The following is a 22,598-nucleotide window of genomic DNA, read 5'->3' on the forward strand; positions in this document are numbered from 1 at the left end:
ATATATACCAGACAATCACAGGAGCTTGTGTTTAGGGGTGGGCTGGTGGTGCTTTTGGAATGCAGTTTGTAATTGTGAAATAAGCACTTCAGCTGGAAATTTCAGCCTAAATAATGAGCAGTGAAATAGACAGACAATTTAAATATTACTGCTCTTAGGTTTCATAGGTATCACGGCACTGAGATAAATGGGCCACTTCACATACCGCAGAGCAGCTGTTTAAGGCTGTTTGGAAAGACTAGTACCATCAGTGAACTGATGTACACTGTTTGTAGTTGGAAGGTTCTTCTTGCAACCCATAAGGACTAGAAATGTGTTTTTACAATGGATTCTGAAGCACCATTCTGCAGTAAAGAAATGATCCCACAGCAAATTCCATACCACCTACAGAACCCTGCTTTAAAGCATCCCGGAAAAAGCATACAAGAACAATTTCCCCCCGCAACTGAGAGGAAAGAGGACAGATTTCTCCACTAATAGCAAGCTTTCAACTTTCTAAGCTTCAACTGATTTGAACTTGGATAGTGGCCACATAGCGGCCTGATAGGGACTGTAGCTCCAAGAAATTTTTTTCCAGCTTACCTTGATGAGGTATCTGGTAATATCCCTCCCAGCAATGTCTAGTCGTCTGGTAAGATGAGGAAGAGAAAAACCTTCATAGACTGGGCAAATGTGAGTTACACCATCTCCAGAGTCCACAACAACACCAGTTAATAAGCCTAAGTAAGAACAGTAATATTACATCTGAAAGCAGATACGGAGAACGATACATCACAGTACATTAGGACCCTCCTAACTGGACCAACCGGGTGGCCAGTCTACTGTCCTGATGAAGTAACTGTCCTAATTAAGAGAGACCTTTCCCCTTGTGAGAGAAGTCTGATCACATTTGAAAATAAAATATTGTACTAAAATTAAGTTCTCCACTTCATTTTAACTATTTGTTTTAAGCTTTACTTGGAAAATTCTGTATGAACAGAGATGAACTCCTCCACCCCAATCTTTTAAAAAAAAATGCTAGTAACCCTTCTTAAGTGACTGCAGCCCCAGCATATGGAATTTTTTCTCATGTCCTGACATCCCCATAAATCATGTTCCAATTAAATGGAGAATATTTAAACTGGTTAAATGCTGGTTGGGGGCATAAACTCCAGCTTTCTGCATTAATGTGCAAATAGATTAGCCTCATTTTCAAAGATGCTGAACACCTGGAGATCTCATTCATGCCACACATACTTTACCTTATTTGAATAATGAAGCAGAATTGTGTGATTTTGGGTGGGGTGGCGCTGGAGTGCATGATTTGAGGCTTCTGTAATTTCGTATTTTGTAGGACGTAAACAAAAGCCACTTAAAATTACAGCAGAGCCGACAAACTGGCCATTCTAAATTTGTTTTTCAAAGGACAGTCTCAGCTTAATTTGGGTTTTGTAAAGGGATTTTCCAAACACTTAGGAAGTCTAATTCCAATGAGAAGTTGGGGGTTTTTTTGGTTTAGTCAAGTTACAAGAAACACATCCAGAAAGTGAAACGGCCTCGAATTGGTCATATAAGCAAAATGCAGAAAACAACTAGTTAGAGTTGATGATGAAAAGTAAGGCTCAGTCTACACTTAAAACCTATATCAACATAGCTAAGTAGGTCAGGGGTGTGAAAAAACCTACACCCTGACTGATATAGTATGCTGACAAACTCCCCAGTGTAGACACGGCTAACTCAACAGAGGAGCGCTTCTGTCAACCTAGCTAATGTCATTAGGGGAGATGGTGTTCCTACACTGGCAGAAAAACACTGTCATTGTAGACTGCATCTACACTAGGGGGGCTATGCTAGCACAGGGTATGTCTGTGCTACAGAGCTCAAATAGAATCTTTAGTTTTAGTTTCTGATGTGTTACCACAAGCAGACAAACACCTTTAAATATAAGATTCTTAATCTGACAATATCCAATTTACATAGGAATTGTCTCAAAATCACATGCCATGAAATGCAGGCACATACAGAATTATAGGCTAAATTTCCAAACCATTTGACATCGGTGAGCATTGCAATTGCTCAGCACCACTGACATAGGAGTGTGACTTTAGGCAGTGTTAATAGAGAATCTCAGGCAGTCCCTGAAGTTGAGAGTGGGAAGGAAGTCTGCAGTCCATCCTGCCCTCTGGAGTCCTGTCTCAGAGCCTGAAGTTAGGACAACAGTTTGGGATGCAGGCCCTTGCTCGGGAATAGATAGGTTTATCATCTAGCCTGCAGTGGGAATGATGACACTTCCCTCATGCCTAGAAGGAATATAAATTACCAGAAGAAAAATCCCTCCCAGTGAGAATATGTGTGCGCCAAATTTCAGCCTGGAAAGATTTTTTATTGTTCAGCTATGAACCCAATAAACGAGGGGATTTCAGAGAAAAGTTTGGGCATTATCTTAACTCAAGTATCATAAATGTGTCAGCTGAATTTTAGTGTCATCTTTTACAATCCTTCTATAAGTTCTGAATTGTTGCAGATGGTTTGTTTTTCCCTTTTTTAAGGGGAAAAAAAACCCCACAGCTGGTACTGAATAACATTGTTTCAACCGTTTTTCGGCTAGCACTTAAATTTGTAAATATAACCATGTTCAGTTGTTAATATCTTGCTCTTAACACGTAGTGTGGCAGAGCAAATTTATACCATTCTTGACATAAAAGCTGTGATAACAAATGTTATTGCCAAAAGGCTGTGCACATTCTACCATTTAAAGGTAATTTCACCATACTACTAATAAAAGGTGTAAGGAGTCATGTTATCATACACATATGCTTGGAATTAACTCTCTTTCAAGTCCAAGGATGAAATCCAAGCCCCACTGAAGCCAATAGCAAACACCCACGGGTTTCAACAGGGGCAGGATTTCACCTCCAGTCTCTTAACTCTCAAACTCAAATTGTGATTTATTCCAACTTGTCCATAGCAGAGAAGTCTACTTCCTTCTCTTGCCCCAGAAATAAAACACAGTCATCTTAATGGTTTCACAACTTTTAGGCATCGACTTAAGGCAATGTAATTTTGCTTCCATAAAATGAAATAAAATTTAAAGGACTTGTTGAAACCTTTTCTTGAAAACTGAAAATATGCTAAAGACTTTCTGAAAATGACACTTTAAACATCTGAGATACAAGGACAGTCACTTTATATATTACCAGGTTTTAGCATTTACAAACAAGAATCCAGTGTTATTTTTATGGGGAAAAGAGGAATAAGCTACGGACCATGAGAAGAACTACTCATGCGGATGCTCATCAACCCAAAACTCTTGATGAAGATCCAGTCAGCTAGGCTCAGTTATACTAGTGGTGAATTGGGACCAAGATCTTTTCTTTATTAATAGCTAGGGCTGTCAATTAATTTTTTTGAGTTTATTGCGCGAGTTAACTGTGATTAACTGGCAGCCCTATTAACACCATATTAAGACTTCAACGAAGTAATGCATTTAGATATTAAACGTGCTAAGTTATAACCTTTACCTACCTTGGGCATACAAAGTAAGAACAGCTTGAATGGCTACATATACCCCAGAAAACTGGTATGTCTCAAACATTACCTGAAAAACAAAACAAAAACAAAACAAAACAAAAATTAGTGTCCAAATAAGGAGGAAATTCTTTAAAGATTTATAGCAGCTTAAAAGAAAAGTTTACATCTACTGTAATTATTAGGTGATCGAAATAATACATCTTTGCTACCTTTATTGGAAAAATATTTTGTAGCGTTATGTTGCATGTTGGGGCAACAACTACATGCTTTAATTCTTCGTACCCATCAGTAGCTTCTTGTAATTGGATTTTACACAACCATTCCGTTTTTTAATAAACTTCAGAAAGTGATTTATTTCACTCCAATAAGCAACACCTAAATTCTTACACAGCACTTGCCCATTCATACAATGAGAGGAAATATCAGTACGCAGAGTTGCTGTAGCCGTATCAGTCCCAGGACATTAGAGAGAAAAGGTGGTTGAGGTAATATCTTTTATTGGACCAACTTCTGTTGGGGAGAGAATTTTTCGAGCTAAGACAGAGCTCTTCTTCAGGTCTGGGAAACATACTCAACTGTCACAGCTAAATACAAGATGGAAGAGATTATTTAGCATAAGTAGTTAACATATTTCAAGGGACCAATCAAGGTAAGGCGGCCTGTTAACACATCTTCAGTTAGAGGGGAAAAGGGAAGGGGAGAGAGGCTGCTGGGCAGGGCGTTGTTAGTGGGCTACGGATTGTAATAAGCCAGAAATCCAGTGTCTCTGTTCAGTCCATGATTTTTAGTGTCTAGCAAAGTTATGCATTTAAGCTCCCAGGCTCATCTTTTGACAGTGTTGTGCAGGTTTCCTTTGAGGATGAGGACTGATGGGTCAGACAGAGTGATCGCTTTGTGAAAAGTGTTTCATTCACAGGTGACAGGGTATTTTTGTCTTTTATCGTTTTTCTGTGAGAGATCATTCAAGACTGTAGTGATTGTCTGGTTTCACCCACATACACCTCTACCTCAATATAACACAGTCCTCTGGAGAAAAAAAATCTAACCGCGTTATATCGAACATGCTATGGAGGGCCGGGTAGGGAAGGCTGTGCCTTCCCAAACAGCCAGGCCCCACCCCCTATCCAACCCCCACCTACTTCCTGCCCCGACTGACCCTTCAGAACCCCCGACCCATCCAACCCCCCAGCTCCTTGTCCCCTAACTGCCCCCCCCAGGACCCTCTGCCCCTTATCCAACCCCCCAGCCCGGCCCCCTTAACACGCCGCTCGGAGCTGCATAATATCGTTATATTTGCATTCTATCGGATCGCATTATGTCGGGGTAGAGGTGTAGTTGCTATTGTGGCATCTAGTGCACTGGATGAGGTATACCTCACGTAGTGATAGGCATGTGTAGGTCCCACAGATCTTGAAAAAATGGTTACTAATCTTTCTGTAACTGTTGTTTGAGATGTGTTGCTCATGTCCATTCAACAGGTACGCGCACCCCGCATGTGCTGTTGCCGGAGATTTTTCCCCTCGGTGGTATCCATCTGGCCAGCTCTAGCGCCTTCTGGTGTCGTGCACTTATGCGCTAGCATAAGGGTGCTGCCGGCCCCACACCATCTCAGTTCTTTCTTGCCAACCAACCAGGAGAGAGTGTTGTGGAATGGACATGAGCAACACATCTTGAAGAACAACAGTTATGGAAAGGTTAGTAAACCTTTTTTCTTCTTCTTCGAGTGCTTGCTTGTGTCCATTCCACGCTAGATGACTCTCAAGCAGTACCCAAGGAGGTGGGCTCAGAATTCATGGACATGCAGACTACAACACAGCTCTCCTGAACCTGGCATTGTCTTGAACCTGTTGAGTGATGGCATAGTGGGATGAGAAGCTATGCACCAATGACCACGTTGCAGCAGATGCCTTGGATTGGAACCTGCACAGGAATGCTGCTGAAGAGGCCTGAGCTCTCATGGAGTGAGCGATCACGATGGCCGGAGGTGGGACATCTACCTGCTCATAGCATGCCAAAATAGAGGAGGTTACCCAGGACGAGAATTCCTAGGCTGAGGCTAGTAGGCCTTTCATCCTTTCTGCTACTGCCACAAAAAATTGCATGGATCTGTGAAAGGGTTTAGTCCTCTTGATGTAGAAGGCCAGGGCATGCCTAACATCCAATGAGTGATGCTGCTGCTCTTCTGAATTCTTGAGAGGCTTCAGAAAGACAAATGGCAGGAAAATGGCCTGATTGATTTGGAACTGCAAAACCACCTTTGGCAGGAAGACCGGGTGGGGGCACAGTTGGACCTTATCCTTGAGAAACACAGTGTATGGTAGCTCTGATGTAAGGGCTTTGATTTTAGAGGGCACGATGCCAGTGGTTCAAAGGGAGGACCTGTGAGCCTCAACGGAACCAGGATTAAATCCCATAAGGGTGGGATTGGCTTGCGGACCGGAGGATAAAGGACAGGCCTTTAAGAAAGTGGACTGTCATTTCATGAGAGAACACTAACCTGCAGTTCACCTCTGTGTGGGAAGGCCAAAATACACCTTGATAGACACAAGAGCTAGACCCTATTGCTTAAGATGGAACAAATAATCCAGGATAGACTGAAGGGAAGACTGAGTCAGAAAGTGGTCTCGTTGAGACACCCATATTGAGAAACACTTCAATTTGTCGAGGCAGGTAGCCCTAGTGGATGGCTTCCTACTACCCAGCAAGACCTGTCGAACTTGTTCCAAACAGGCCTGCTCCTCTGGGTTCAGCCATGTAACATCCATGCAGTTAGGTGAAGGGAGCTGAGGTTCAGGTGGAGTAACCGACTGATCTTGAGAGATCAGGTCCAGGCAGAACGGGAGCAGAAGTGACGTTGCTACTGATAGATCTAGCAGTATGCTGAATCAGTGTTGGCGTAGCCACACAGAGCCTATAAGAATAACTCTTGCCTTGTCCAGTTTGATTTTCAGAAGGATTTTGTGAACCAGATGAACCAGGGGGAATGCATAGGAGTTCTGTTCAAGGAAGCAGGATGGCATCTGAGAGGGAGCCTGGGCTGTGCCCGCTCAGTGAGCAAAACTGCTGGCATTTCCTGTTCTGCTTGGTCACGAAGGAGGTCCACCTGGGGAGACATCCACCTTTGGAAGATAAACCTGGTGACCTCTGGGTGAAGGGACCACTCGTGGTGAGAGGAGAAGGATCTGCTGAGGTGATCCGCCAGTGCATTCTAGGGTTTCAGAAGATGGGAAACCTCAAGGTGGATGGAGTGCTTCATGCAGAAGTCCCATAGACAGATGGCCTCCTGACACAGGGCAGAGGAATGAGCTCCTCCCTGCTTGTTGATATAGAACATGGCCACAGTGTTGTCCGTCAGAACTTACACGACCTTGCCTGTGATCTGGGAAAAGAACACTTAGAAGCTAAGTGGGTCGCTCTGAGCTCCCTGATGTTTATGTGCAGGGAGAGTTCTTTCTGGAACCACAGGCCTTGAGTCCTGAGGCTGTCAAGGTGGGCTCCCCAACCTAGGTCTGATGCGTACAAGACTAGGGACACTGATGGCTGGGGTACAACAAAGGGGACTCCCATCATCACAAACCGTGGGTCCTTCCACCAGTTGATGGAGATGAGGACCAGGGTTTGAACAGTAAGCACCTAGTAGCCCAAGTAGTATCTGTTTGGGGAATAAACTAAAGCTTGCCATGTCTGCAGGGGCCTGCAGCGTAGCGTTGCATGGCGGACCATGTATTTGCACACAGCCATGTGTCCCAGTAGCTTGTGGCAAACCCAGCCTATCCTGATTGGGTGGACCATGACCTTGCATATCAGGTCCAACATAGTCTGTAACCGGGCCTCTGGAAGGCTCTGCCTTGGGTCGAGTCGAGCACTGCCTCAACAAACTCTATTCTCTGAACTGGAATAAGAGTTCATTTTTACTCGTTTACAAACAGGCCCAGCACTCAAAAGGTGGCTTGGACTGGGCTGACGCTGTTCTTTACTTGAGCCTCTGTATGACTTTGGATTACTCAGTCATCGAGGTACAGGTAGACTTGAATGCCTTGCTGTCTGAGGAAGGCAGCTACCACCGCCATGCACTTCATGAAAACCTGAGGGACAGTGAACAGGCAGAAGGAAAGAGAGGTGAATTGATAATGAGTCTGGTTTACAATAAACCTGAGAATTCTTCTGTGGCCAAGGAAAACAGAAATATGAAAGTAAGTGTTCTTCAAGTCGAGGGCGGTGTACAATTCCCTGGATCCAGAGAGAGAATGATGGAGGCCAGAGAGACCATGCATAACCTCAGTTTCTTGAGACATCTGTTGAGACAACACAGGTTCAGGATCAGACAAAGGCTCCCTTTGGGATTAGGAAATAACAGGAGTAAAACCCCTTCCCTCTCAAGTTTCAAGGTATCTCCTCTATGGCCCCCATCCGTAGGAGATTCTGCACCTTCTGGCCAAGGAGTTGCTAGTGAGAAGGCCTGCTTGGGCCCACCAAAGTACGTATGAGACCCCAGCAGGAAGGTTGAGGTGAATGGAATCAGTTGACAGTGCTTGTAACCTTTCCTTTTTCTCTTATAGGGGTCCTGTCTCGGAGGCGGAGCCAAGAAGCATAGCAGCTGTTGAGGCCTTAAGCACTTTCTTGAAGCAGACAAAGCATAGAGGCCTAGGATCCTGAGGGTAGACCTTGAATCCTTCAGACTACGTAGTCTTGTGTCCCTCTGCTCTGAAAATAGTGAGGAGCCTTTGAAATGGAGGTCCATTGGATAGACTGGAGCTCCTGAGGGATTCCCGAGGACTGAAGCCAAGAGCATCATCTCACGGTGACAGAGGAGGCCTTTGTCCTAGCCACTGCATCTGCTGTGTCCAGTGCCGCTTGAAGAGAGGCTCTGGCAACATTCTCTCTTTTTTAAGAGGCCTGAGAATTCCTGCCTTCAGTCTTGGGGCCTGGAGTCCTTAAATTTGGACAGGGAATCCCACAAATTGTAGTTGTATTTCCCCAGTAAGACTTGCTCGTTTGAGATATGTAGTTGTAGACCACCTATTGAATAATTTTCCTCCTAAACAGATCAAGTTTCTTTGTGTCCTTCTGTTTTGGGGTAGCACTCAACTGCCCTGTCTGTCCCTTTCGTTAGCCGTCCATACAACAAGGTGCCTAGAGTGGGGTGAGAGTACAGATACTCATACCCGCTGGCTAGCACATAATATTTCTTCTCTGCCCTCTTCGAAGTGAGGGGGAGGGGAAAGAGAAGATGAAGTCTGCCAGAGGTTTGATCGGACCCATTACTGCTACATCCTGTAAATCAGTACTTGGGTTGGTACTGGAGTTGGGGTCCAATGCTGGTTGTGGAGGAGTGGGAGTCCGCCTCTCAGAAGTAACTGAGTAGAAATGTTGGGAAGGTGGATCTGGTATGGGGGGAAAACACCAAGAGTTCCAGAAGGGCCAATGCATAGGCCACTGTTCTTCTTGCCAGATACCAGCAGGAGGACCTGTACTGAGGTGTGGCGGCATGTACCACGGGGGGCCCTTAGGTTGAACACAGGGCTCCGCATCAGACTCAGATTAAGAATCCTCTTTAGGTGTCCACGGGAAACGGTACCTCTCACTGCCTCCAATCAGTACTGAGGGTCTGGTGGTGGGCTTGGGATGACATCTCAGAGGACAGAAGAGTGGGCTTGCCTCTAGAAGGAGATGGCGGGCCTGGAGCCAGGGAAGGAGCTTGGAGCACCATACTCTCTCCTGCTAGAGGACAACGAAGCTAGCGGCTGACCTAATGGTGTCAGCAGGACTGGGAGCATCTAACGTGGAATGGACATGAGCAAGCACTCAAAGAAGAAAGGTGTGTTGTAGGAGGGTGTTGATCACTGTAACAGGGGAGATATGTCTGCAGGTTTTGCATCTATTGTTCTAGCTGGGTCTAGTGCCGCTTTGAGCTGGTGTGTCCTGGTCTGTGGGGAGCTTGCAGCTGACGAGCTTAGAGAGGTTGCAAATTCAGGAAAGATTTCTGACACTCCACCATAAAAGTAGATCACATCATGGAACAGGCCACCCAAAAACCTCAAGAGAACCTGCTTTAATACGGAAATAAAATCCCCTCTACTTGTCAACTACCACCGACACTGGAATCCATACAGGGTATCATCAAACAATTACATGGCTTATTACAACCATCTATAATCAACTAACGACCCCCTTCAACTGCCCTCTCCCCTCCCTACTTGAGGGGTGTTAATGGGTCACTTCACCTTGAATGGTTCCTTGTGTTTGCTAAACAATCTGTTCCACCTTGTACTTATCACACTTTTGAGTAGTTTCCCAAACCTGAAGAGCTGTGTGTAAACTCAAAAGCTTATCTTTCTTACCAACAGAAGTTGGTCCAACAAAAGGTATTACCTCACCCACCTTGTTTCTCTAGGACCTATCAGTGTAAGTTAATAAACATATTCCACATTAATTTAAGCAGGGGGGGGGGGCAAGGGGAGGGTTTAATGCTTGTAAATAAAACCCACACACCACTTTTTTCATAGCTTTAGTGAACTGAACTGTTTTTCAAAAAACAAAGAAAAAAACAACCACAACTAATTGACGAGTGGGAGGCAGCCATGTACTTCATTACTGCAATTTGACTTTGGAATGAAGTTAGACAAGGTGGGTGAGGTACTTTCTTTAATTAGACCCACTTCTGTTGGTGAAAGAGAGGGGCTTTCGCGCTTCCACAGGGCATGGAACCTACTGTTTGTTAAAGGTGTGCATTCCTGTCACTTTCTGAAGATCATCTAACTTTTTTTTCCTGTTGCCAACGTCTATTTGACTCATTCCTTCAACTGTCTTTTGTGCGATATACAGAAGACAGACCCTGTAGCTGCAATGTAAGAAATAGGGCCAGCCCCTTACAATAAATCTATACACAGCACCAATCGTGGGCATCGGAGCCTGTACCACAAGCTATTTTATACAGCTCTGCCTTCCTGTTCCCTGTTCTTGGTGAAGACAGAATGGACTGCAGTGTGGCCAACTCATGATTTTATCATCAGTCTCTCAATATTTGGTGTTTTTCTTAAAGCACCAGCTGCTGGAATGAAGAGATTGCATGAGATTCTCAGGTTTCATTATTAAAAAAAAAAAAGCAAAGTGTATGGTTGTGAAGAAAATTTTGAAAATGTAAGCGAATGTATCCTAAAGCCTGAGAAACCAGATAGCAAATAAAAAGAACCCAAAAATTACTATTTAAAAATAATAATGTAAATTTCTGAGGCCTTGCTAAGGATTCTTAAATTATATAACATTTTAAGAAAAACGTTTACTGCATATAATACGAAGTAAAGGTAACTTGTCTTTCAAACACATTAACATCCTGCTGCTATAGGCAAGTATAAATGACACAGACTTCCTGGATTTAAAAAAGCAATATGTTAAAGTCAGGCACAGTTGAAATCGTACAGCTAAATAACCACAATATTTAATAATACCTTGCAAACGTGTATCGTTCTAAGAAAAGCACTCATCAAAACTTACACAAGTTAAATATCAAAGAGTTCTTATCCTGTGCTCTAGCTCTCCTTAACCATTAATTTGCCTTTAGCTTATAATTTTAAATACAATTTGACTATTTAAAGAAACAGACTCCACAGACTTAGGACAGTGCTTCACAGAGTAGTTCTTTTATCCAGTTTACAGCGAAGGCAAGAAAGACTGAGTGAACAAAACACTCCGTTTATTACAGCCATGAGTCACAAGTGATTGACCACTTCCCCTTGTCTCAATATGCTATTACCAGAGCAGAAAAAACTGATAAGAATTCAGTAGCTTTTAGCATTCAAGACTGGTTAAACCAGAAATGCTCTGACAGCTGACTAGTTAAAACAAACAGCTCCAGGAAAAGATGACATTTCCCTTCTCTTAAAATATCTAAATGAATCAAGCACTGACTTTTCCCCAACTTCTCCTTGGCACTGTTTCAAAAAGTCTGCTGTTAACAGGGCTCAATTTAAAAGACTGCCCAGTTTCACAAATTTGTTCCTTGGCTGGTTAAGATCTACAGCCATATTTCATAGCTTTTTTGCTCAAGTTTTAGTGATCTGCAAAGTATGTCTCAATGTTTTAAAACAAGTTTGGAATTAAGGGGGCATTCTTTTTTAAAGTGTATTTTCTTTCCTCTGCCCCCCACCACTCTCTGGCGTACAACAGAACCTCAGAGTTATGAATGGCAGAGTTACGAACTGACCAACCAACCGCACACCTCGTCGGGAACCGGAACTGCACAATCAGGCAGCAGCAGAGACAAAGGGGGGAAAAAAGCAGGTACGGTACAGTACTGTATTAAACATAAACTACTAAAAAAATAAAGAGAAAGCAGCATTTTTCTTCTGCATAGTAGAATGTTTCAAAGCTGTATTAAGTCAATGTTCAGTTGCAAACTTTTGAAAGAACAACCGTAACATTTCGTTCAGAGTTACGAACAACCTCCACTCCCAAGGTTGTTCGTAACTCTGAGGTTCTACTGTATAAGCCTTCAGATTTCTCCCATATAAAGTATTGTACCATGTCTTCTCCTCCTTCTATTAAGTCTCTAACATTAACAACCCCTCTACAGACTCTACTGAACTCCCACTTGACCTCTCCTCCCAGATTTTACTTTCTCGATTTTCAAAAGGCACAAATGACAGCTAGATGCTTAACTGCCATTTGTGCTTTTAAAAATCTCCCCCCAGACCATACTACTGCTGTTCTATTGTATATGAGAGCAAAACACTCCATGAGTTACAGACCCCATTTAATCAAAAAAAAAACAAAAAAAAAAAAACACCCAAACAACTCAACACACATCCCTCACAGGGTCAACACTACAAAGAAAGGAAATGAGCAAAATTTACTTTTGCTGACCTCATTTTTTAACAGTAACTAGGCTAATTCTGCAATGAGATAATGCTGTGACACTTAGTTGGAGTTTAAAAATAAAGTAATGCCAGCATATTTAGGAATTGCTGCAGAGATCTTGACAGAAAAAGTGCGATCTTGTGTGGTTAAAAATTGACTATCCAAAGCCTGCTAACCGAAGTACACTGTAAACAAAACTGGAAAGACCAGCATACATTTTTCCAAAACATTTGCGTGAGCGTGATACATAGGAAGACGGAAGTCAAGGAGTACAAAATGTACAAAGATCAGGCTGTGGAGCACCTTGCTGTAGGGTTCTTAAAAAACTGACTCCGTGATGTGGAAGACAGTTTGGTAGAATACCTACTCACCTTGCACATTCAGGTATGTGCAAGATACCACAAGTTAGGGGTAGGGTTCTGCAGTGGCCATGATCTAATGTGCACAAACACAGCAGTTCAGTAAGTTACAAGGCAGAAATAGTATTCTACCTCAAAAGGGAGCGTGGGAAAGAACAGCAAGCAAAACAAGAAACTGTCTGAGCTTCTAGACCTCAACTGACACAGAATTACTGCTGTTCCCAATCTGTATGAATTCTACTGCTCATAAAATGAACCAAAATTGTAATGCGAGAAAGGTATGTAACAATTTCTATCTGCCCATAACCAGAATATGCATACAGGATTAGTTACTGCGTTCGCATGTTCCACTATATTCCTGATATTCCTGGAAAGATATACTTTTTGCAGTAAACACATAAGGCTTGTTTTTAGCTATGCTTATTTCAGACATTTTAGACTTATTTTGTTTGACATCTATAATTGCAGTCTCGCCACATGCATGACACACACCACATTTGACAAATCTGATATCCAAATAGCGTCAAGAATATTCTCCTCAAAATAAATCTTTGCTTCTATTCAAGTTATTGTTTTGTTGCCAGTCCAATGTCTTTCTCCAAAAATGGCAGGAGCCCAACAATAAAGCACTGGAAGCTAGAAAAAGAGAATGCTCCAGAATACTAAACAATGGAGTTGTAAGGGGTGACAATGCCAAAGAATGCTTCCACCACACCACAGAATACACCACAGAAAGGTACACAACTGGGCTGTTCCTGAGAGGGGATGTTACAGGTGTGAGAATTTAATGGCTATGCAGAGGTTGAGACAAAAGTTACACAAAGACACTTATAAAGCTAATTACACTGAAGAGCAAAGCGGAAATTGTCTCTCTTTAAGTATGTTCTGAAACAAACCGCGGCAGTGCTTTAGCGTTGTCAGTGCAGACTAGCCCTAACAAAAGCCAGGCAGACTAAAATAACGGTTAGGATTTATCAGGATATGTTAAGTGCATGCAGTCAAAATGACTTTTCATAAAAACTCATTTCAATTAATCATTTCTTTAAGAAGCAATTGTGTTGCATTGCACCAAGGATTTCATGATAAATATACCAGAATTATTATAGCTTCATTACATATTCTGAAAGTCTTAACTCAGTCTTTCATCTGATCTCGGATTGGCCTCTCATTCTAGCTTCAAAAATAGAAAAAAATTGGATAAAGTTTTGATTCTTTTCCTGTAACATTACCTTTTAAAATTAGAAAGATTTGATTTTATCATGCTGTGATCAATACAAAAGCTGAGGCATTAAAAGAACTAAAGTTTTTACTTCACTCAAAAAACTATAAAAGTGTTTATATAAAAAGGCTAAATGCTCCACACACACAAAAAAAATTCTTAATTCCCTTGCTCATATTTAAGGTTTACATTCTCTGAATTGGTGTAATAAAGTACGGTAATTTCTCCCCAATGAAGACTATGAAACAACAGAGTATAGAAAACACATTTCAGAAGTTATAGTGAGCTCAAACAAGATCATTTTGTACTAGAATAATCACAACAGAGTCTTTGGATAAGCCATGTTAGGATATAGATATTCAGGCCTTTCTGTAAAGGCCTATACTCTAAGAATTTAGCTGTATTCTTATCACTTAGCTAGTTATAGAGGTAGAAAAGAAAGAATCAAAATCACTGTCTGCTGGTGTAAGGGCCTTCTCTTACTGTGACAGTCACATCCTCACATTCCGAACTAGTCACATTGAAAGAAGGTGCTATTGGGCTGTTAGGAATACAATCCTGTCCTGATAATGCCGATCAGCCCCAGAGAAAGGGAAGAGCCTAGAAGATGTAAAAGGAAACTTAGTTTGATAGCATCCTGTCTGGCAAGAACTCACCTATCAATAGCTGAGATGTGAAATCCTCATTTCTTGTTGTTCTATCACTGTAGCACATTCTTTCAATGTGACTAGTTTGGAATGTGAGGATGTGACCGTTCGCTTCCCAGCTTATGGCTGCCTCCGCTGTTTAGCCAGAGATCTTAGCCTAAGAACAGGGCCTCAGACTGTCACAGTAAGAGAAGGCCCTTACACCAGCAGACAGTGATTCTGATTCTTTCTTTTCTACCTCTATAACTAGCTAAGTGATAAGAATACACCTAAATTCTTAGAGTATAGGCCTTTATAGACAGGCCTGAATATCTATATCCTAACAAGCCAGAAAAACAAAAAACAACCACATCCTGATAGATTTCTGAATGGCCGAGAAACCTGATAAGGAAATTCAATCATTCATGCCACGATGGCAGCCATATATTTGTTAGAACTGTTCAGTCTGTCTATTGCACCACATTAGTCAGTCAGTCATGAATGTACCTGATAAAGCAGATATGACTAGTTAACGTTGCTTTACATAGCCTTATGAGATGACATCATCTAACGTTCATGAGCTCACTCCCCCCAAAACCTCAAGTTTCATATCCGTTAACACTAATGTTCTACAGAGTCTTTGAAAGTTTTCAGTTAAAATATCACCTTTTAAATAATCAATTTATTCCTGCAGCAAAGTCTCTGAAAGAAGAGGTTATTACCGAGGTATTCTCTGCCACATTTGAAACTATACTGAATATTTACATTAACAGAGGTCTATGTGCTAGAGTAATAACGTGACAGAAAGTCAACAAATTTTATGCTATTCTCACATTACTACCTTTCCAAAACTGTGAGACTTTGTGACAGATAATTATTAAAAATAGGAATTGTATAAGGAGCTATTTCTTTTATATGAGGCACTTGACCATCTAAGTCAATGCTGGATTGGGGATGCAGCCTAAGGGTATGTCTAAACTGTAATTAAAAACCCACAGCTGGCCTGTGCCAGCTGACTTGGGCTGAGGGGCTGTTTAACTGTAGTGCAGACATCTGGCTTCAGGCTGGAGGCCAAGCTCTAGGACCCTGCGAGGTGGGAGAGTCCCAGACTTCAGGCTGCAGCCAGAGCTGGAACGTCTACACCATCTACACCACAATTAAATGGCCGCACACCTCGAGCCCGAGTCAGCTGGCACAGACCAACTATGGTGTTTAATTGCAGTGTAGACATACCCTCTACGACCTCACCCACTCCAGACAGCACTGTGGCACCCGACAGCTAGTTTCAGGAGCTCCTTTCTAGAAAGGCTGTTATTAGATAGTCCCCAGAACCTATTACAGATTTGGAGGGTGGGGGAGGGGGGAAGAAGATGTGCTGGCAAAAACTGACTCTTTCTTAACATGTCCCAGGTGCCTACAGCAACACTATACACTCTGCCTGGTAAACCACTCCTTACTTCCAAGCCACCACCTTAATTTCCCTTGTAAACTCTGCTAATCTCCCAGCTGGAGTCAAATTCATTTAGGGCCTATCCTGAGAAATGCTGAGAGCTCTGGCACTAATCCAATATACAGTAGTCAATGGGACTGCTCACATGCTTAAAGATAAGCATGAACTTTAGTGCTTTGCTTGATTTGGTCTACTCAGAATACTGCAGGATTAAGTCATTGAGAAAGGGAGGTGAAGGAAGATTAACTGGGTTTTGGAAGACCTTTCCTATGTATTAGGCATTAGCTCACCTTATTGGGTCAATGGGGATGGGATGTGCAGGAATACCTGAACTTCAGTGCCTGAATCAGTGATTTCCTGGTCCAGAAGCTTGCACGGGACTGCTAGTCTGTTTAGACTTTAGGACTAAGTAGGATTGTTTGCCCTTGGATAAACTAGGAAGGTGACTATTCTGGGCTGTAACCAATTCTCCCATTTTCTGCAAGGAAGAATGTTGCCTTGAGGGGTTATCTTACATTTTAAAAAAGCAGTGACCTCTTAGACAAAATTTAGTGCCTGCCATCATCAATTCCTGCTCTCCACAAATAGGTTTTCCTTATTCAAGTCAAGAAACATACCTCTACAATCTTCTCCCTGTTTTTTGTTGGGTTCATGGGAGGCTCCGTGAGTAATATTTTACAGTTTTTCGTATCGATGTTAAGTTTTTCTGGTCCAAACGTGTAGTCCCAGAGGTGCTTCATATCATCCCAGTTCCGGACTATGCCATTCTCCATTGGGTAGTTAACTTCCAGCATTGAGCGTAATTCACTTGCTTCATCACCAACCATAAGATCCTATAAAGTCACAGTATTGAAGTTTTTATGTCAGTTTGCAAGAATTTTCATTATTCTTTAGCAGTTTTTGATTATTAAGAATAAAAGATATTCCAACTTGCATCTGATTATATGTACTGAATGGCCCATGACCTGAAATTAGTTTTTATATATAAAAAGTAGGCTTTACTGCACAAAATATTTAATGTGGCTGAGACCCATACTAGATCTTTTCAGAGAACTCGTATTTGGAAGACTTCAAAACCTTAAATCAAACTTACCGTAGTAAGAAGCTACCCTGCATTTTGTCACCATGGAACAGTAAAGAAACCTTAGTATGTACAGACGTTTACTCATTGAGATCTCCAAAATTACTTCATCAAATACTCACTTGAATAGGTTGAGATGTGAAAAAGCACATAAAAGATAGTAGGTGGAGCTAGCAGAAAATTTTTCCATGCATGCTGCAAGTTTCTGTGCACATTCCCAAAACAGGGATAATGAGAGCTGCATAAGCATACAGAACAAGTAGCAAAAGCAAATAAGGGACTGGAAGTACCACACTAAACATTAAAATAAAAAGTGGTTTAACTAAGCCTTTGCCAGTAAAGTTTTAACAGGGTAGACAGATAACTGATATGTATCCCTTTTATTCCGCATCAAAAAACAAAACAAAAAAACCCCAACCCCAGTATGATATTTTATACAAAATACACATATTACCCAGTTGTGATTCATATAGTCAATTTCTAAATTGATTATATAAGAAAACCCTTTCCTTTTCCACAGGTATTTCCTGAGGCAAGTGGGTACAATGAAATGTTACCTTTGCTTCCCACTATAGACCATCTTCTTCCAGAGGAGCCTTAATGCCTGACTTACCACCATATTTAAAGAAATGAATTAAAATATATCCTCTTTTTAAAGATCACATTTCTACAATCTAGCAAAATAATAAGTGTTTCCTTTATTATAATATTAAAGTACAACAAAATGGTTGCTTTTGACCAAATTGTCTACTGCAGAGTTTACAGCCCAATCACTGTGCCACTGAGAGGTAAAGGTGACTCAGATTCTCTGTTTAAGCTAAGAAAGAAAAAGACATAATGAAAAGCAAACTGGAACTTTTAAATTATTTTTAGTTTTAATAATCTAAGAAGTTACTAGTAACTGGTAAAGAAATACTTTTATTACATGATTTTTAATTCGAGTCCCCTAATCAGTTTTCTTAATTTTATAAAACAGTTTTCATAGAATGGACTATTAATGTAAAAATTAGAAACCTAAACCCCTAAACTTTAGGAAGATCATAATTTGCTAAACTTACTCCAACAAACATACCACTCAGTAACCATGTGACTACATCAGTTCTATCACAACAAATTCATAAAATTCTGACTTTATTTAACAATCGCTAGTTAAAGAAGAACCATTTGAAATCTGTTCCGTGCATGACGTATACCTCAGACCAGGACAAGGTCAAGGAAAAGCCATGATCTTTTCCTATCTTCATTATTTTGTTATGTTAGATAAAGCATTTTCTAACGTTAACATTAAAGTCATGTTGCTCTTATAGAAAAGTGAATTATTCTTGCATCTGCACATAACTCAGGTCATGTCACAATCAGAAGCAATATACAAGATTCTTATAGTATTAGTTGCTACTAAACCAAAGCAATGAACAAAGTTTAAAATAAGTAATCAAATGTAAAATGTGGGACAAGACAAAACATTAAAAAGCATCAAAATAATGCAACGGCAACTGCGTCCCATAAAGCAAAAAATGGGAAACAAACAATACAGGGGCACCTCACTTACCATCTTTTTGTTATTCTACTTCAACAGGTCAAGAAAGGTGAAGAAAGAAGATAGAAGCAAGAGAGTCAGAAAAGGCCTAAAGGAAATCCTCAAATTATTTTAAGTACACAGTAGATATACAGCAGAAAAGAGATGCACGTATTGCTGCAAGTGTTCTGAGTTAGCGTAGTTAGGGCCAAGCTATCACTGTCAACGACATTGCTGTTCTTCTCAGAAGCCATTTCTGTCTGTGATTAACTTGTTTCCATTAGTTTAGTGGCGGGCTTCTCATTTTTATTCACAATCTGCTATTGACAATAACTAGTGTCTTTGCATCTTTTCTAAGAAGCAAGATCTTTTATATGCCGATATCCCATTAAAAATCGAATTTTATCCAAAGTGAGTGGTAGATCTGGAGTAGACTAATTGCGTGGTGGATTTGGAAGCAACTAACGCCAGCACATTGCCACCAGGATCCCTGCTTTCCTCCACCTCTTTTTTTCCATAAAATATTCATCCTTCCAGCTCTTGGAGTTGAATTTTTACTATAACAGTTATAAAAATATTAAGCTAAAATACAAACTTGTGAGTACATGAAGTTCATAAACTTAAATGCTGTTTATGTATTCATTCTAACTGAATTAAGCGCTCATGAAGTGACACAGCAACAGCAATGACCTGAAAAGGGTACAGTGCAGGCAGATTTGTGCACATTTTCCTACACAGCTCCGCATCTCAGTTCTGCCATGCAGTACCCTGCTGTGCTGGAGAGGGGCTAGGAGAATTAACAGCCATTGTGCTACACAGCAAGATACGTACTTTTGTGGACAAGCAGGGACTAGGATGCCATTTTCACTTGTGACCCAATCCAAGATCAAAACCTAGGCCTCCTCAATCACCAACCCTTCCAATAGCATTTTAATAAGAAAAATATCAGCTCCAGTAAGGCATGTTTACTTGCTCTACTTACACATGACGATAACATCAGGGCAAGTACTCTGCAAAGGCAGCTGCCAGAAAATGCACATCCAGTCGCAGGAGGAACACAGGGTGAATGCTGACTATATTCTCCACCCACTCAAAGCCTACAGACACCCCACTCTATGGATTTCTGAGATAGTAACTGAGGAAGATAATTGTGGGGCATGGACTAGGAATAAAAATGAGGTAAAGTGCATAGTTGGGTCTGTTCTACTACAAGAAAGTATCCCTAAAGATTCTAATTAGTTTTAAAATTGATCCATCAAAATCTATTTTAAAACCAGTTGGAAGTGCAGCATAGTTTAGGCTGCCTAAGCCAACCATTTTTACCAAACCAGTTTCAAAAACTGCTGAAGGTAGTTTAGAAGCTGGTTCAGTAAAACTAGTTCAAGCTGCCAGGAGCCTTATCTGCACTACAACTTCAAGCAGTTTTAAAATCAATTTAGCTCAACAGGTTTTAAAACTGGTTGGAATTTTGGGGGAAACTGTTCCAGTGAAAACCACACCTTTGATGTAGCAGTGTCTCCTTATGTCCTCATTTGCTCTCCTGACAGGAATAAGAGGCAAGGGAGGGTTAGGCTGCTTTTATAAAACCCTGTTTTAGGGCTCATTTCACTCAGTTCCTGAATTTGGCTAGTTTTTCTGAATATTTTTAAAGAGCTAAACTGACGATGTTCTTGTCAATTTCCTTTGCTCAAGAGTCTTCTGAATGAGCCACAATGTTCTTTAATGTGTAGCTAGAATTAATCCATTCAAATTTTAGTATAATTTATCTGCCAAAAATATCTTTTTAGGAAAGCAGCAAAAATGGAATGACATCCAGAGGGGAAAAAAATGGCGCTCAGACAGTTTCACTGTGCTGTCTTTCTGAATTTATCCTACATATGCACCAGGAAGGAAGATCTGAGACAGATCTGTAGGATGGTTGTTTGCTTCTCCTGACCTGGTTTTATTTTGGCCTTGTCTTACAGCAACTACAATAAAGTAGATAGGTCCTGTAAAGTAGTTACAAAATAAATCAGGAGTCCAAGTCCCATTCTTCATTAAAATATCCTTGAGTGATTCTATCTTTAGAATGGGAGACATGATACAAGAAGTTAGATGCAAAAAAGCATCAATACATCATATATGACACTCCCCTCAACCCCATTCCAGAGCCTCAACTCATACTAAATCAAATACTCAGATGATCAAAGGCCATCCTAAACTGGGCTAGCAGCATTGACCATGTCGGGGCTTGAAAAATGTATCAGAGCCATTACCCATAACACTAAAGCTTCGAGCCTAAAGTAGAAACAAAGCAGAAAGAAGATGGGTCCACATCAGTAATCTCCAGGAGAAATTCCTTGGTGAGACATTTCTAACCACTGTGTAGGGTGAGGGGATTTCTGCCAGGATTGTACTTTGACTCTGCTTGCGGAATCTAGCTTTCACTTCAGCTACTGGCAAGTAGATGTCTGAAAAATGTGGACCTTCAATTGCCCCCACCAAGCTTCTAGAAATGAGGAGAAGCACTCTCTCTTTCTCCCTCCATGTTCTCCCAGCTACTGTGAAGGTGAAAAGTCCTCTACTACCCAACCTCCTGGCTGCTGAGGGATGCAGGGAAGGAAATGAAAGATCTCCGCTACTTTACCCCTTTCCGGTCTAGACCTTTACTTTGCATTTTTTGTCATTCTTCCCCTTAAATAATTCTAATGCCACCTTCTACTAATGCTCATACTTTCCCCTAATCACCAGCAAGAAACTGTTTCAGTGCTACCTCTAGGATTCCAAATATCAGGAGTGAAACTGACCAGAGTTCTGTTGATTTCACTCTGCCACTCATAGCTTTGTGAAGCAGAAGCAGCAAAGACACAAACTTTATCTGCACACTCAGGAAGTCAGCCCTGCATGTATTTAAATCTGAAATAGTATCTCTGCAATCAGAAGGGTTAGAAACATAGGCCCCCACATACCTCAAGGAAGGTTTTCAACTAAATGCTAGTGATTAGATTGTTTTCAAACCTGGAATATTACAATATTTTTAGACTGTAAGCTCCTCAGAGCAGGGATTGTTTCTCTATTCTGTGGAAAGCACTATGTCTACCATCACTACTTAAAACATAATGAAAAATAAATACAAGCAAAGTTAGGCAACTAATACAAGTTCACAGATGGTTTTGCTTACAACTAATTGTGTACTGAATAGTAAAAATTACAGGTTATAGCCAATACTCACCATTGTCTCAGAATCTTGCTCTAAGACTGGACAGCAAGGATCAGACATCTGATCAACTTCTGCCTCATTTCCCCAAATCCCTTATCAAGATCTAAGAGCCCCAGCCCCCCAGTGCACACTGGCCCCCTGACAGTCAGCTTCCAGTAACGTTAATCTACCTTTCTGCTCACCACATGCCCCGAAGGGGTGCAGCTGCTAAAGCTCATTACTTAAGCAGTGAATCACAGGAGAGACTGCTAGGGGGGCATGATAAAAGAAGGAGAAAGTACTTTCATGTGTTACAGTAGAACCTCAGAGTTACGAACACCTTGTTAATGGAGGTTGTTCATAACTCTGAAATGTTCATAACTCTGACCAAAACGTTACGGTTGTTCTTTCAAAAGTTTGCAACTGAACATTGACATAATACAGCTTTGAAAGTCTAATATGCACACAAAAAAATGCTGCTTTTACCCATCTTAATTTAAATGAAACAAGCACAGAAACTGTTTCCTTACCCTTTTTTTTTAAGTAGTTTACATTTGCAGGGGTTCTCAAACTTCATTGCACCGTGACCCCCTTCTGACAATAAAAATTACTACATGAGCCCAGGAGAGGGGACCAAAGCCTGAGCCCTGCCACCCTGGGTGGGGGAGGGCCAAAGCCCGAACCCCACGGCCCCAGGTGGGGGGGACCAAAGCTGAAGCCCAAGGGCTTCAGTCCCACGCAGGAGACCTGTAACCTGAGCACCGCTGCCCAGGGCTGAAGTCCTCAGGCTGCAGCTTTGGCCT

At 41.5% G+C, this 22,598-nt stretch overlaps 1 protein-coding gene across 2 annotated transcripts in view; it reads right to left on the reverse strand.

Annotated features, from left to right (window-relative positions):
* ACTR2 (actin related protein 2) overlaps positions 1–22,598 on the reverse strand; it is a 42,365-nt gene that overhangs the window by 7,381 nt on the left and 12,386 nt on the right. The window contains exons 3-6 of one of the 2 annotated variants that reach the window (XM_043543950.1): positions 18,651–18,665; positions 16,638–16,853; positions 3,505–3,577; positions 583–719 (exon numbers count right to left, since the gene is read on the reverse strand). In XM_043543950.1, coding sequence (XP_043399885.1) covers positions 583–719; positions 3,505–3,577; positions 16,638–16,853; positions 18,651–18,665 — 441 coding nt within the window. The remainder of the gene's footprint in view (positions 1–582; positions 720–3,504; positions 3,578–16,637; positions 16,854–18,650; positions 18,666–22,598) is intronic. The other variant, XM_037896042.2, reaches the window with a different exon arrangement.

This window comes from Chelonia mydas, chromosome 3 (assembly GCF_015237465.2).
Source record: "Chelonia mydas isolate rCheMyd1 chromosome 3, rCheMyd1.pri.v2, whole genome shotgun sequence".
NCBI lineage: Eukaryota > Metazoa > Chordata > Testudines > Cheloniidae > Chelonia > Chelonia mydas.